The 15341-nt window shown below is 39.6% G+C and overlaps 2 protein-coding genes across 7 annotated transcripts in view; both read left to right on the top strand.

Annotated features, from left to right (window-relative positions):
* Nucleotides 1-6858, top strand: part of AK7 (adenylate kinase 7) — a 28014-nt gene extending 21156 nt beyond the window's left edge. For all 3 annotated transcript variants that reach the window (XM_021549624.3, XM_021549622.3, XM_031504917.2), the window contains 3 exons: nt 1004-1224; nt 3173-3331; nt 5637-6858. In XM_021549624.3, coding sequence (XP_021405299.2) covers nt 1004-1224; nt 3173-3331; nt 5637-5687 — 431 coding nt within the window. In that variant the 3' untranslated portion in view covers nt 5688-6858. The remainder of the gene's footprint in view (nt 1-1003; nt 1225-3172; nt 3332-5636) is intronic.
* A 476-nt stretch (nt 6859-7334) lies between these two features.
* The window catches only part of PAPOLA (poly(A) polymerase alpha), a 43557-nt gene continuing 35550 nt past the window's right edge, over nt 7335-15341 (top strand). For 3 of the 4 annotated variants that reach the window (XM_021549691.3, XM_021549690.3, XM_021549689.3), the window contains exon 1: nt 7335-7632. In XM_021549691.3, the coding sequence (XP_021405366.1) occupies nt 7625-7632 (8 nt within the window). In that variant the 5' untranslated portion in view covers nt 7335-7624. The remainder of the gene's footprint in view (nt 7633-15341) is intronic. The other variant, XM_021549688.3, reaches the window with a different exon arrangement.

The following is a 15341-nucleotide window of genomic DNA, read 5'->3' as shown; positions in this document are numbered from 1 at the left end:
GATTTGAGGTCCAAATCACAAACACTTTAATTCTTGGAAAAATGGTATTAGTATTTGAGAGTCTGATTCTGCCTGAATTGGTGATTAGAAAGAACTGGGAAAAATGCTTTGCCAATGACTTTCCAAATAACTTCCTAAAGAACTGTGGAGAAGGGGCTACTGGATTCTCATCAAAATTATGTATTCTGATTCTTCTTTTTCCCTTCATCTGCATGCTCTCCTTACCCACTTTTATGCTTTTACACCTTCCATGTCGTGCCCTTGAACAAGCCCTTTACCTCAGTATTCTCTACCTCAAACGCCCACTTTTCCTCTTTTCCATGTACATTCCTGTACTGCTTCTGCCTCCCCACACTGAATGCATACAGAAACTAAGAGAGCCCTGGAGAAAGTCTTCATTCTACTGTATTTTTTCTTTTTCTTCATTCTTGTCAAGTTTATTATGCAAGGAACTTGCAGCAATTAAAAGGGGAGAAGGAATAAAATGTAAGAGGTTTTTTTCAGACCTTATGTTCCTACATGAAGCTACAAATTAGTTTTGTAAATGTAACACAGTAAGAGATCAACTGCAGAAAGGTCTGTGTATTTGTAAATCTGTAAGAGTGAAAGTATTGGAGTTTGTGCCACATCCTAACAACCTATTTTGTAGCATTCAATGGGGAGAGAAGGACAAAACTTATGGTTTTGTGCATCTGGATAAGGTGACATAAGATTGGTGCCAGGAACATCTTTGAGAGATGGTATTTGACCTCTTTTTTGGGTTTCAAAACCTGGGCAAGCTGCAATTGTTAAACAATAGCTGTAAAATTTATTTTAGTATGTTTTTTCCTTACATCAGCTTAAAAGGTGAACTATTTTAGCTGAAACTGGTAAAGAAAATCAGATTTAGAAAACTTCATTTCATGTAACAGAAAAATTGACATTTATAAGCATTGGAAAACACCTTTTACTTGAAACTTCAAACAACATGAACACAATATATTTTTCTTGTATTGTTTAAAAGATATAGCTGTATATGAAGATTCTGAAAACATACTTGCTCTATCGAAGATCATCAAAGGCATTGGAGAACCTAGGAATTATGGTTTGACAGATGAAGAAAAGGAGGCTTTGGAACGCCAGGCAGCTGAGGAACTCCTTGTCAAAGAAGCTCAAGAAAAAGCTGAACAAAAGTGTAAAGAAGATAAGGAAAGGGAAGAAAGAATGGCAAGATGGGAAGAGTGGGTAGGTTACTACATATATTTGGGAAAACATTATTATTTATGTGTTTCAGATGACTTCAAGTAATCTGTTACGTAAATACACTTGGGAAACGTAGCATAAATTGTCTTGTTCCTTATATCCTACTTTAGGTCTGGGTTAGGCTATCTCCACAATTGGAGCTCCATTTTGAAGTCCATCTTACAGAATATAATGTCTTTTTTATTACAGACATAGCAATTTTTTGCATTTTGGTATTAGCATGTCTTTAAAATACTTTTATGGTACTCTTGTTGCTGCTGTGCAGCAGCACTTCTATTTTACCATTTATAAATATCTACCACAATCAATGGATATTTTCCTTACCAAGTCAAATAGGACTTTTGCATTTTGCTTGGTTTACTTCTAAGCACATGACTAAGTCTTAATTATCAAACTAGATTTTTAGCTTAACACTGATGCAATCTTCCAGCCTACACTGCAGAAAGGTTTCTGAGCCTGCAAGAACCTGTGTAAGAGCTGAGTTCTCAATTCAGTAAGGGCTACCTGATGCAGTCTGAAGGATGGTTTTTGTTTTCTAATAAGTACCTGATATTTGGGCTGCCTGACCCCAGAAGACTTGCATGTGATGCTTTTTTCTTATTTACTTTTCCACACCAAAGGACAATTTAGTTAAATGACCTGAAATGCATACTGCAGGAATGTTCCTGTTCACACCCAAAGTCAGGTCGTTTCACCAGAAGACAAGTCTATTGTCTTATTTTAGAGCAATTCAAAAACAAACTGATCATTCAAAGGAGAAGTCCTTTTCTTATATTTGAATGCCTATAGGCATCTAAGGGGTAATAACATGCTGAAATTACTGAATTTAAAGAAGCATTTACATTCCTCTGATGTTATCTTGTATATATGAGTTTTCTAATCTCATTATTTACAGCTTCATTCAACATTAAACAGCATTTTGTAGCCTGTAAAATTCGTTAGACTAACTAACAGGTTTTAGCTAGATTCAATCCAAGCCATCTACCTTTAAAAGTGCAAACTGCATCAATCAAAGCTGAAGTAGGTGTTTAAATAAAACGTGTGTTTAAGGTTATCCTTTACAGTAGGCAGATGATCAGATCTAAGCAACTGTTGATTTGCCCTGGACACTGTAGATTAGCTGCTTTCTCTGAGTAGTGGCCAAAGACCACTTGCAAGATTTATTCAATAGCGCTCCTGGATTGAGTGGATAAGGTCAAAATTGGTGTATCTGTTTTATCTGAATATTGCTCTTTTTTTATGCCTTGAGTATAGAGAAACAGTCTTCAGAGTATGATCTGTTTACTGTATCTGTATATGACTCAGGCTGTTTATTAAAATGAGTGAAGAGAGGACAATGAAAACGAGTTGGAGTAATCTGGCTAGAGCTGCTACAAGTATGCATGCTACTAAGTGCTGTTGAATGGAAGGAAGAAAAGCTTGCAGAAATGAAAACACGAATAAAACAAATCAAGGGAACCAAAGAGAAACAAACCCAACACAATTAACAAATTAAAAATTTAGAAAGCCATGGCTCTCTACTGAGTAAAAATATTCTTCTTCTCTCCAGTTAAAATAATCCTTGAGAAATCACCTGTGTTTTGCAATAGCACTAAATTTTGAAGTGCTACAGTGTATTTCAACTGTTTTGCTAAATACCTTATGGAAACAGGACCACTGGAAGACTTGAGAATAAACCTCCTTTTAGGTGTTAAAGAAGAAAAATAAAATAATTTTAGTAAGATTATGTCAGTCCTTATTATGTTCAATTTTTGTCCTCAGTATGTTGTGTGCTCTAAATTTAATAAGCAGTTAATAATTTTTACTGTCAACTTGTTCTTTAAAGTTCTGTTCACAGCTTTTAACACTATTTTTTCCCTCTAGGCCAGCACTTATCCAAATGTTATTTGATAGATGTTACAAACATTTTTTTTTTCTTTATTACTTGTAGAATAAACAGCAAGAGGAAGTGAAAAAACAAGAAGAAGAATTATTGGAGGCCCAGTCTGTTCCACTACGTAACTATTTAATGAAGAATGTCATGCCAACACTTATGCAAGGGATAAATGAATGTTGTAGGATCAGGCCAGATGATCCAGTTAATTTTCTGGTAAGGTGACTATGTTTTGTTTCTTAAATATTTTTGAATACTCATATAGACCCAAATAAACTCTGTTAATTAAAGGACTTAAATTTCCTCCCCACTTTCAGGATAGCAACTAATTAATGATTAGAATCTGCAATTCTGGTGAACAGCAATTATAGTGAAAATTAAAACCCAGGAACTACTTATGGGATCAGTTGATACTGTGTATCAAGGGAAGTATCCAGTATAGTTAAACAGGAATAGGACAAAAATCACTACCAGAATGCTTCCCCTTGGTATGTGCATGCTGCACATCTTATGTACCCTGACAATTTGCTGTGCCATAGAGGACTACAAGTTAAAGAACTTTTTTACATTAGGCTTTCATTTCCATTAGATTGATTGGTGTCAATGAACCTATTATGATATCTGATAGCTGGAGTTAGGAGTTGGGGAAAATGAAATAAGAAGGCCTTATGATTGCCTAGCAGGGGATTTGGAAAGTGCAGAGAATGTGAGCCAGATTGAGATGAAAATGAGCTTTGAGATGGCAGACCTTGGTTGCTAAGCACTGGTGGACAGTGGTGTAGCTAGTAGAAGGTAACTCCCTTTTTTGACCCACAGACAAATCAAAGGGTCAGATATAGTGTTCTGTCTCATTCCTCAGAGGGTCAGATAAAGTGTTCTGTCTCATTCCTCAAAATGTAGAGTCTATCTCACACCTGTAACCCTCCCCTGAAGTATGATGTATATGTAATCCCATTGGTCCAAAGCCCTTTTCTGCACCCCTCTCTGAAACCCCCTTGATAAGGTGTTCCCAGGAGACCAGACTCTCTCTCTCTCTCCCCCACCCCTTGCTCCAGCCCCCTCTCCTCCTCCCTTGGACCCTCTCTGAGAACTCTCTCGCTATCTCGCCCTGTCCCCACTCCTCGGGGCCACAATAAACCGTATACCCTGAGACCTGACTCCAGAGATCTCTCGTCTCCCCCCGTCCTGACCGTCCAGGACCAGCCCTCGCCACAGTTAGGTGCTTCAAAAGAGGGTCCAAAACCAAAGAAATCCCTGGGCAATTACACCCATACAATCTAGACTTCCCATCCCTCAGAGGACATCCCTCATGGGACTAAGAGCTCTGTGAGGGTCTGAGATCTGGTTGCCCTTCATTGGTTTGCTGTCTGTTACCAAGGGTTTGCTAAAGGGTCACCTCCACACCCTCTTAGGTTGGTTTCAGAGGGCTTTTGGCTGGTTCTGGTTGTTATAATAATGTAGTTGTTATGGTTCATATACCATGATCTATGGGCTGTCTACCCCAGCTATTAATTTTTAAGTAATGTTTAAACTGCAGCTTTGTCTATTCTATTATTAATGTCCAGATTGTTAGTGCCAGGTTTCACTGTAATCCATCTTTGACTTAAAAACAAACCATATGGTTCAGATAAAGTTCAACCAACAGCCTAAAAACTCTAGCTGCTTGTTCCTACTTTCAAATGATTTAAAATTTTTAACTCTTCAGAAAGCAGGACATCACTCTCCCTCCACTACCCCCACCCCCTGGCACAACTGATCACATTGTCATAATGATAAATGCAAGCTCTTTGTTAATTCTCTTCACAATACACACATAAATAAAGGAGAAAATCCTGTAGGACAGTCAAAGAATAATTCCAGTTGCAAATGACCTCAGGACATTATCCAGCTCAACTTGTCCAGCTGCAAGCAGGGTCAGCATTGCATTCAGACAGAATCCAGGTGCTGTAACATTATTGCTGTGCTGCTGTTCTGCCTGCACATCCTAACTAAGCTGTTTACAAGCTGAAACAGAGCATTTTATTAATCAAGCAAAAGCTTGAAATTAAAGCAATGGTGTTACAATCCAACTTCAGGTACTAAGGAATGTTTTCTTGGTTTAACCTTTTTGCCTATTGGTGAGTGACAGCTACCTGTAGCTGTAGGGGTATGAGATATTCCCTCATAACTACATAGCTTTTAAAGATCAGCATCACTGGGTCCAGAAACCAGACTCAAGGGTACTGCCAAGATGTTTCCTTGGAGTGACAAAAACTATTCTAAATGGCTCACTTATTTCTCTTACACACGACAGAAACAGTGACTGCTATGAAGAGGGTGAATACAGTCAATGACGTTTTGGATAGTATTTGGGGGAAAGAGATTTCTCTGACATAGAGATATTTTCTGCCATAAGTTACATTTAATACATTATGCAGTTTTGTTTAAAGCAATGTTAACCACTATATCTTTGTAGTTTTGCATGTATTTTGAAGTTGGAGATGTGAAAATAACTGTAATTTTGAAACTCTTCTGTTTATAGGCAGAATATCTCTTCAAGAACAGTCCTGATATCGACTGGAATAAACGTTAAATCCTAGCAGCAACAGGAATTGTGAAACAAAAAGGAAGAAAATTCTTAATACATTTTAGATAAAAAATACTTACTTTCTGATGTTGTTTTTGCTTAGGCTTACTATGCAATCTTCATTTTTATTTATCATACTTTATTATTGTTTCATACTGGGCTTTTAAACCTCTTCTACAACGTTTCCATTTGCTGCATGCATTGATTGATACATTTACACTTCTGTATATTATTTTCTTAATCCTTAGTGAATGTAGGCTGCTAGCCTGAGAAAAACTTTTATCCAAAAAAAAAAAAAGTATTTCTACTGAAAAAGGAAATAAATAAAAGCAGCAAACTCTGTTATTTCCCCTCCTAGCTACCAAGAGGCAAAAAGTCACACAATACAGTCTTCTTGTGCTGCACTGATGACTGACTGGTAAACAGTTTCCCAGCACAGGTATGTCATAAAACCTGTGTTTTACTTTGGTATCACACATGGCTGTAGAACTCATTTAATAATCACATTTAATAATCTTCAGCATTCAACACTAGATACATGTTTTTTAGAGATTCTTGAAGAATCTAGAGTTTCCATCAAATGTCTGTCTTTCTCAATTTTGCTAACTTCATCCAGCAGTCAAAGGGACCGTATCTGTGCTGACTGAGCTGAAACTGATTGCATACTTGGTGTAAAACAAATACAGGATTTTGTCAAAACAGAAGGCAAGGACCCTTTGTGCAAAAGGAGGGAGAAAAAGTGGAAGAGCTGAAAGAATAGTGATAGAGAAACAGTTGACAGCTATATTGTCTGTAACTTTGAGTATCAGAACTCTGGATGTCTTAATGCCCACTGTTTTTACCCAGATATATTAGTGTTACTGTAGAGGATCTTATTTAATCTGTTTTCATAGTTACACAGACAAGCTGGGAATAGAATTCAGAACCATCATCTCCTACTCTAAAGAAACACGTATTTTTGTGATCTTTATGTCCTATATGCTTTAAACCAGTTACCATATATCCTCTGAGACAGCTGAAGATAAAGTAATCGGTAGCTTTTGACACTTTTTAAGTTTGAAAGCACTATTTTTCAGAATAAAGATGAAACCTCGACACTTAAAAAGAGGGTAAACAAGGTTTTCTCTGGAGCTACTGTAATGCATTGAGTTTTCTAAGAAATAAAGTTTTGAGCTGATCTTTAAGGAGTGGGCCTCTTTTTTAATATTCTGAAAGTTTATGCACACTACTCCAGGCAGATGTTTCAAGAACAACTCTTAGAAAAGGATCCGTTTGCTTAGCGCAGGGCTCGAAGGCACAGTGAGCCCGGCGCGGGCACCCAAAGCCACGTTCCGGCTGCCTTCGAACGAGCCCGTTCCGCAGCGGGCCGAGCCCAGAGCGCCGCGGCGGCTTCCGGGGACTCCGGTGCGGGGCCACCCCTGCCCCGAGCCGAGCCGAGCCGCGCCGAGCTCGGCCCGTCCCGCCCGCTCCCGCGCACGCGCCGCCCCGCGGCCGTTGGCGCTTTGTTTTCAAACCGCGGTCGGCGCCGCTGCCGCTGCCGCCGCGACTACATTCCCCAGCGTGCCCCGCGGCTCCGACTCCCTCTGCGCACGCGCGGCCGGGCGAGCGTGTGCGCCGTGCGGGGGTGTCCGCCGCGCTGCGTCAGGCCCCCCCCCGCCCCGGGACGTTGCTGTGGTAGTGTCCGGGCGCCATGTTAGAAGGCCGGAGGGGAAGAGGCGAGTGAAGCGGCGGCGGCGGCCGGGCCCGGCACAGCCGCTCCCTCCGCTCCCGGGGCCTGGCCCCAGCCCGTGCCATGGTCGCGGCTCCCGGCGCTCCGCGGGACGAGTGACCGGTCCTCAGGCGGCAGCGGTGGGGGAGGAGGAAGAAGAGGAGGAAGAAGGGGACGACGCGGCGGCGGTGGTGGCGGCGGCGGCGGAGGAGGAGGAGGAGGGGCCGGAGAGACGATGCCGTTGTAAGTCCGGGAGCTCGCGGGGCGCGCTCGGGGCTCGCGTTGTGCCGGCCCCGGCCCGGCGCGCCCCGCATGCCCGGGCCCTTCCTGCCGGGGCTCGGGCCCTTCCCCCTCGCGGTCCCCTCGGCCCGGGCGCTTCCGCTGCCGCAGTGTGCGGCCCTGGCGCTGCTGCCCGCGCCGCCCGGAGCTCCACGCTTTCTCGCCCCGCGTCGTGTGAGCCCGGAGGTGATAGTGATGTGCTTCTTGCGTTGTTGTCGCCGCCTCTGCGATCTCGCAGCGGCAGCGCGCGGGACGGGGGTGACGCGTGCGGCGCCTCCGCTCGCCGCCGCTGGGTCAGGGCGCACGGAGGAGCGAGACCCGCGTGTTTTTCCCTTGCTCGCTCCGGCCGCTAAGAGTGAGGCGCCTTGCCCCCGAGAGCCCCAGCGCGGTCTCTCCCGCTGTGACCACGCGGGCCGTTCTTTCCCCTTCCGGGGGCAGGGGCCCTGGCCGCTGGTTGCAGTGGGTGCCCGAGCCCGGCGCGCTGCCCTTGGAGCCCCCCGCTCCCGGGGCTCCGGCAGCGCCCCCGGCCGGCGGACGGGCTGCGGGCCGGCCGTGCCGTGCCGTGCCGTGACCCTGCTGGCAGTCAGGAATAACCAAGTGTGACCTTATTCATCCCCGTTTGTTCGCTGGTTGGTTTTTTTTTTTCACCCCACGTCTTTTTTTTTTTTTTTTTTTTTTTTTTTTTCCCCGCTTCCTTTTTTTTTTTTTTTCCCTCCCTCATCGCTAACGTTTTTACGAATTCTGATTGAGATGTCAAAACTTACAGCTCCTCAGTTCTGAAGTTCATAATCTTAGTATTTTATTGCATTATAGAGATCGAGGGAAACAGTCGTGTAGGTTATCTATCTGAAAAGTGGCTTTTCACAATAAGGCATGTTTATATATTTTGTTCGATTGGACTGTTTGTTTGGTTTTTCGTTTGTGTGTTCTTTTTTTTATATTGAAGGAGAAATATATAAGGAATTTGTGATTCTACACTCTTTCTCTCTCTGTTATAATCACTGTGGTTAAAAATATGTCAACTTTTAAGTGGCGAATAGCCAGGGTTTGCCTGTTGTGGTTGTTAATTCAGTCTGAAGTACTGCAAAGTTAGTCACGGGGTAGATGACATGATAAAAATTTATCTGAGATGGTTTATGGCAGGGAAAGGATCAGTGGGTGAATGCGGGAAGGAAAATTGTTATGCTGAGTAGGTTCTAATGCTTGTATAACGAAGCGCCAATGTCTTTATAGATAAGTTTTGCACATGTTAATTATGGCAATGAAAAGTTACCAGAAGTCAGCTTTTGAAGTTGGTTAGGCTTTTCAGCCTCAGGAAAATGGGAGGGTGTTTATTCCACTTGCTTTCATTCTTAGCTTATTGTGTTGTGACTACATAAATTCCAGAGGCTCAGTAACAACATTTAAAAGTTTGAGCTACTTTTATGTGTTGTAATAATAGCGATCTTCAACTTTGAAAAGTTTGGGATGATTTGATAAATTCTCATGATTTAGGTGTCTATGATACTTTAACTAGAAACTCTTTAATAACAATACACAGTGACAATGGCACTATGTTACTGCTATTCTCAGTTTAAACATTACTTGGCAACTTGATTAGTACAGATTTATCCTAGTTAGCAAAAATGAAGCTTTCTCAGTTTATGCATTTGTTCTGTCAGTTGTATGTTTGACATTGTTGACTTGGTATCATCCAGTCAAGACTTTAAAGTGAATATTATAATGCCAGTAAGTAGAAATGCTGGTAATGCTAATTCTTGAGTTTGTGAAGTGATACCTCTGACTTCAGAGAAAAGAAAGAGGCAGCTTGGGAAGATTTTTCATCGATAATTCCTTCTAGACAGTTGATTCTAGACAGTCTTCTGGATGATAATCTTGTTGAGTGAAAGTGGAACAACTCTATGTTACTGCCAAACTTTCAGGGTAACAAAATGTTCTTTAGGTTTTTTTTGTTTGTTTGTTTGTTTGTTTGTTTGTTTTCCTGACCTTTCAATATGTTGTTCAAACTTCATTTTCAGCCCTGGTGTTTACAATTGACAGGCCTTGTTAAAACTGATTTCCCATACAACCAGAGATTGTCATCATTCTTAACCTGGAGTTCTGGGTTCTCCAGAGCTGTACACCAATGTTCATACTGCACTTATTAACAGTATGGTGCAAAAGTATAAAACCAAGCAATTTCTTCCTGTGCATAGTACCTCAGTACTAAGACTGCTGATCTTGATATCTGGCATTTACAGAAGTCTTTAGTATTTTTTTAAATATTAAAATTTATCCTAGAAACTTATGTGACTTTTTGTTGAAATTCTCATATGGGAAGTGCTAGCAGCTGTATAAGGAAGAAGTCATAAAGATATATTTTAGTGCACAGTTAGGTATAGAATGGTCCTGTGCATTATCTGGAACTTAAGATGCCAGGGAAGAATGAACTCACTAAGCTATTAATGTGTTTTGGTTGGATCTGGGGCTTATACAGAAAGGCTTCTGACTCAGTGAAGCTGGAGCTATGTTTATATGAGTGATGATTTAGTCTTTCATGTAACCTGGGGCTTTCTAACCCTCCAAACAGAGAAAACATGAATCTTTTTCTTGGTATGCTACTGAACATCTGTGTCTGCTGAATTCATGACAAAACACTTTTGAAATGTTTTGTTTTATTCATGTAACCAGAAGTGGAAAAGTGCTTCGAGTCATATACATGAACATTTAAAAGTGATATAATATCTATAAATTTTAAGTATTGTTAGTACTGGTAACTTCTGTTTTAGAATTTTGGAATTCATTAAGCGTTATTCTTTCCAGTGGACAGTCAAGCTGCCTCTCACTTCTGAAGTAAGGCTTTTCATTTTTTCTTTCACTGAACTTTGCTGTAGACATAGGCAAAGTCATTGTTTTCTTCACTTTTCATTACTGTCAGCTTACATGCCAGAAATACAGCACTGTATTTAAAATGGCTTGTGCTGGCTGGGAATGGATAAGTTGTGTGTTTCTGAACAGAGGGAGTTGAGAATTTTATAGGCTGCTAGGAAAGGAATTAAATTATTCTTCATTTTGCAGAGCAATGGACTGACTGACTTTAGAGAAATAGTTGCCATAACTTAAAGTAATAGCATTCTTAATCGAGAAACAATTAATATAAAAATCTGTGCTGAGGATTAGATGACAAGGATATACAGTTTTGCAATAGCTCTGTCTTCCAGTATCACTCTAAAATGAAGGACTGAGTTTATACCTGTTAATATGAAGGTACTGCACAGAACTTGGAAACTCATTTTTTTTTTGGCTGAGCAGATTTCACCACTGAGACAAATTAATCTCTTAATAGTGAAATGCTTTCTGCAATTCCTAGATCTTATTTTATAGTCCCTGTTATGTTTTGATTCAACTTTACTCAATTTCTTGAATTGCTCTTGAGTTTTTTGTCTCCCATATAGTAATGAAAATAGTTTTTGGTTCAACTGCTACCTGTGCCATTCATTAGCACTTTTTTTTCTTTAAACTTAAGAAACTTCTCCTTCACAATTGTGTTAGTAAGAAGACTATTGTGGATGTTTTTTTGTTTGTACATTCTGCATTCCTTATTCTTTTGTATGAACAAAAGAGCCAGAGAGCTCAGGAGAATGTCCAAGGTTAGCACAATGTGTATGACCTTCCTTTTGCCATAGGTGAGCCTCTTCTGTAGCCCTGTTACCTGCTGTTGTCCCAATGCCTGTGTTCGGATCAGTGTTTGTTTTGATCACCTGGTACTGACAGTTGTAGACAATTCATGGCCTGAATGGTCCAGTGATGTTCTGCTAGGTATTGAAACTTTTATTCAGGAGGGACAGCTGTATTATCTTAACCATTTAAGACACATGTTCCCCAGTAACTGATTTGCACAGACTTCATTGATGTGTCCTGCCTAGATGTGTCAAACTTCGTGTGGAGTGATGGTGTTAGTGTTATGCTGGAATCTTCACTCTGAATTGCCAGTCACTCATTGCTAAAGGAAATGTAAAAAGATGCAAAACCTCTCAACGAAGTTTCTCTGAATCTGGATACAGTGGAGCTTGAGCTCCATGAATTTAGCTCCACTTGGTTAACCAGATGGTGTGATGACCAGTATTGTTTCAGGAATCTGACACGGGTGTCTTTCATCAGCAAATAACAAGGACTAAGTTTTCTGAGCTAATCAATACAGGCAGATAGAGATGAGGATAATTATTGAGAACCCTTAAGTTGTGTATTTTGTCGTAATATCTGGATGAGTTTGAAACTTAGGGGGATTTAAATAATTACAATTTGTTCAGTATTGTGGTATGTATTTTTAATATTTTAGTTGTTTGTATTGTCTCTTATTTTTGTGAAGTTTCCCAAGTTTCAGGACCATGATAGTGTGGTGCTGATGGCAGCTGTTATTTTGTTTGTGATAAGAAATGTAAAATCTTAACAGAATAGCACTAAAAATAGTACTTTTAGAATGGACGTAGAATACAGGGAGAGAGGAAGAAGTGTTTAGAAAGACAGGTTTTTGTGTGGGTGTAGGAGTTGGTTTCAATACGAAACGCATCTGAAAAAGAAGACAGGACTGTTGATTTTTCTGAGGATGGAGAAAGGTTCAAGTGTTGTAAAAGCAAACAATAGTACAGAACTTGGAATTAGTATCCAAGTCTTAGTTATATATGGGAGAGTGTTACATAGGTACAGCTGTATTTGTGCTATGTTCAGTTTAAATGGATGTGTTCAGGCTATCACCTGATCTTCGAAAAATGCACTGTAATCCCTCCTCTACCTTAGAACAACTTTTAGTCACTTCCATATAAAGGAGTTTAGAGGCGTATGCTCTGATAACTGTAACAAGCTTTATTTGGGTTTTTTTTCTTCCACTCTGTACTCTGTTTAAAATGGGTTTTAGCAGTGACCATATATATAGCCAAGGTCTGTTCTTTTAGTTTGGTAGTTACTGGTAACAATATAAAAAGATACTGCCTACCAAAACTTGAAGTTTTGATGAAAAAGTTGTTTGGCTGCACTGTCTTCAGCTTAGAACAGACCAGAGCTTCGTGTTTGTGTTTTTATATGGGGAAAAAGGACATATACATTTCTTGCTGATTAAATTATTATTTGAATATGAAATACTGAATCATAACATTCTAGAGTAAATCTACTGTAGCTGTTGCCCAATTTGCACATGGTAAATTGTTAGTATATGTTCTTCAAAAATTCAAGTTAAACCAGAGCTGCAACAATAACATGTTAAATTTAACTGTATATAATTTCCTGTAACTTTATATTTGTGCAATTGACAGCTTATGGTCATCTCAGAGTGATAGGATAGGTGACAAGAAACAAACCCAAAAGCCTCAAACTGTATCTTAATTTTCTTTGTGATCTTGAAAAGAAAACCTTTGTGTTTTTTTTGTTTGTTTGTTTATATTGGTATTTTGACTTTTTTTCCCCTTTTTTATTAAAAACCAAAAACAACCAATAAATGCATAAAACTCCAAAATAAAACCAAAAAAAACCCCATGACTCAACAAGCCCTAAACATGCTTTCAGTTGTGTCAGACCCAGATATGATACTCAAGAGTGAGTAGCTGAAATGGAACTTCAGTTGGTGTTTATCACTCTGCTTTTTGTTAATGTTTACCTTTAGTGAGTACCAGAAGTGACGTATCATCAAGGTATTGACTCCTCAAGAAGGCTGATCTCTAATCTAGGTAGAAGGTTAGCTCTGATACTTCCCTGGCTTTTCACCTTTCTCTTTGAATAAAATTGGTAGCTTAAGCTTTTCTCTGGACATGTCACAGGTAAATGGCAGAATGTCCATATGCCCATATGTGACTAAGGGAAGCTATTGGAGTGTGAGTATGATTGCATGGAAGGTAAGAGGCAGGGAGAGGACGTACCTTTACTTGTTTGTTTATATTAACTTTCATGCTGCTTTTTAAATGAATAGACAAACAGAATAAGTTACTTTATTTTGTCCTTCATTAAGTTTTAACAAACTTTCTTGCCATACCATATTTTCTTAAATTTTCCAAAGAATTTTTTTCATACTCGTTGTTGTGCTATAGAAACCTTAGACTAGAGTTAACTTCGGTGTAAACAGCAGAGCTTCAATTTAAATGTTTTTATCTGGAAATGACCTAGGTGTAAACAGCAGAGCTTCAATTTAAATGTTTTTATCTGGAAATGACCTATGTTCTTTTCAGTGTTAATACATGTTAACTGTCTTGTGCAGCTGTAAAATCTTGAGGGTAGCTGTGGCAGGAATTGTTACGCACTAACCCAGTGAAAGGGTACTTACAAACTCCTCAATGCCCAAAATAAATGAAACACCTGTGCTGGGGCAGTCCAGTGCTGTTGATAGGATCGTTATTTCATTATTACAAAAGTAAATATAAGAGCTCTAGCTGGCTTTGTGTAACAGTTCCCAGAGATGTATTTCTGGTGATCTATGTAATTGTTGTTGGGAGCTGTTCTTTTAGTGAGCAGTTGCAAAGCTTGTTTGTGCCCTGTGGCCATGCTCTGGTGGTCCTGTAGGGGTTGCAGGAGCGCTGGTTTAAGTCACTGCAGTGTGGTGTTTTGAAGGCAGAGCTGCACATTGCACTGCCAGGGCTGCGTGTAAACCAGACTAGGGAAGAGAGCTGATGTTTGGCTGGGGTTTATATACTATGATCTTACAGACAATGTTAAGGATTATGTTTAAGTTGTTAGTTCTGGAGTTTGTGAATCATGACCATTACAAGTAGGAGGAATATAGAGACCTCTGTCAGCATTGCTGACTTCAGAAATTAACTGAGCAGAATCTGGTTTTGAGTGACATTCAGTCTTTTTTGAAATCTAATAACAGCATCTGCCAGGCTGTGTTTTGCCAGCTCTTTTAATGAAGTCTAATATCTGCTGAATTGGGTTCAGTTTCTTGCTATGAATGGGTGAAAATTAGAGTTAGACCATCAGGAAGTTGTTACACAAAGCTAAAATTTTGATTGTTTTGTATTACTGCTTTAAAAAACCTGCAAAAGTAAATTGAAATATCTTAAAAAGCATGTTTTTTGTTTCAAATTAACATTTGGCAGAAGCGGAGAAAATGTAGTTCAAAGAACTTGTTTTGTGGCACAAGTTAAAATATTCAAAGGATGTTTATATGTTGACACTTTTTGTTTTCTGGCTGCTTATTTTAGAGGCAGTTAAGTGGTTGAAACTACTATTTGTGTTGACATTCCTAAAGTTTTTTTTTTAAGAGAAGAAAGTTTTAGAAGGAGCAAAAAGTTTTAGGGGCTTCCTTTGTCCTTAGTTTGCGTTCCTGTTTTATGTAATTTGTCTGAACAGCTTTTTAAAAATGTTTTCATTGCCATCTAAAGTCCTAGGATATATGTGATTTATTCAGCTCCTATCAGATTCTTTATTAGATGATTAAAACCTCATAGCTAAGGGAAAAAGTATAAAATAATTTTCCCAGACACTGCCCGAGTCCCCACAATTACTTGATGGTTAAGTTTTCTAGTTTTTTAAATGTACACTTTTTTTTTTCTTTTTTTTTCTTTTTTTCTTTTTTTTTTTTTTTGCTGATGAGCAAAGGGACAGATTGCTCAAGCTTGCATTGTGACTAAATTCTTGACTGCAAACAAATTATAGTACTTGGAATTGTTATTAAATGGATTCAGCTTGTGGAAAACTATCTTGTTTTG

Source organism: Lonchura striata, chromosome 6, assembly GCF_046129695.1.
Source record: "Lonchura striata isolate bLonStr1 chromosome 6, bLonStr1.mat, whole genome shotgun sequence".
In the NCBI taxonomy this organism is placed as follows: domain Eukaryota; kingdom Metazoa; phylum Chordata; class Aves; order Passeriformes; family Estrildidae; genus Lonchura; species Lonchura striata.
Note: the sequence above shows the minus strand (reverse complement) of the source record. Positions and strands in the feature narration are given on the sequence as shown.